At 42.3% G+C, this 1,142-nt stretch overlaps 1 protein-coding gene across 1 annotated transcript in view; it reads right to left on the bottom strand.

Annotated features, from left to right (window-relative positions):
- LOC101308234 overlaps positions 1–1,142 on the bottom strand; it is a 3,471-nt gene that overhangs the window by 1,516 nt on the left and 813 nt on the right. Inside the window, exons 2-3 of the mRNA XM_004308631.1 lie at positions 330–896; positions 10–248 (exon numbers count right to left, since the gene is read on the bottom strand). Of these exons, the coding sequence (XP_004308679.1) occupies positions 10–248; positions 330–896 (806 nt within the window). The remainder of the gene's footprint in view (positions 1–9; positions 249–329; positions 897–1,142) is intronic.

Raw genomic sequence — 1,142 nt, 5'->3', positions numbered from 1 at the left:
TATTCCAACTCCTCATCACTAGTTGCTTTTGGAAATTCCCTAGACTCCTTTTCAACAAACTCTTCATACAACCTGAAGTCCTCTGGATCATACATTTTCTCACTCGCAAACTCTTCATGTCCTCCTCCTTGATCCACATCCTTATCTTTATTAAAAAACTTCTTCAAAATCTCTTCCGTGTTTGCTGTTGCTTCTTCATATGTTTCACCTTCATCGTCCACAGCAGCAGCTTTTTCATTCCCTTCCAGCTGCAAAAAAAGGACAAATAAATGAGTCAAGTTTAATTCCACTCATATCTACTGTAAGTGTAATCTAAGTTTTATACTTACCCAACCATGTAATGTCATGTCAAATGATTCAAGGCCTTCACGAGTATCCTCTTCGGCTTTTGAAGTAGCACCCTCTTCGGCTTGTCCACTAGAACCCTCTACGGCTTGTGCAGTAGCACCCTTCTCAGCCACCACAGGAGTACGCTTTTTGGCTTGTGCAGTAGCACCTTCTTCAAGTTGTACACTAGCACCCTCTTTGGTTTGCGCACCATCTCCCTTCTCAGACACCACATGAGCATCCTCTTCAGATTCTGTAGGACCACCCTTCTCAGCCACCACAGAAGCACCCTCTTCAGTTTGTGCACTAGCTCCCTTCTCAGCCACCACAGAAGCACCCTCTTCGGCTTGTGTAGTAGCACCCTTCTTAGTCACCATAGGAGCAGCTTCTTCTGATTCTGCAGGACCACCCTTCTCAGCCACCACAGAAACACCCTCTTCAACTTGTGCAGTAGCACCCTTCTTCAAGTTCTTCCTCGTTGCTTTCTTCTTTCCCACCTCATCATGCGTAGTAGCACCATTCTTCGGTGGAGGGTTCTCAAAGTCATCGTCACCAACTACATTATCCACCTGCAGTGCAGTGTTTTTCTAATAAATATAGGGTTCTAAAAAAAAAATAGTTTATTTTTGAACAAATAACAACTATGATTTATTTTGTAGCAGTAGCTTTTTATTGTTTTTCAGTGTAGTAGCAGATTAATGCGAAAAGAATTTGGTAGTAGCAGAACCCAATTAAGAAGCTAAAGTAAAATTCAATAGAGTTGCATAAGCAGTCTTACTGTATCTCTCAATGTCTGTTTTACAGCCCCTTGCTCT

The sequence above is a fragment of the Fragaria vesca genome, linkage group LG7 (genome assembly GCF_000184155.1).
Source record: "Fragaria vesca subsp. vesca linkage group LG7, FraVesHawaii_1.0, whole genome shotgun sequence".
Taxonomy (NCBI): Eukaryota; Viridiplantae; Streptophyta; class Magnoliopsida; order Rosales; family Rosaceae; genus Fragaria; species Fragaria vesca.
Note: the sequence above shows the minus strand (reverse complement) of the source record. Positions and strands in the feature narration are given on the sequence as shown.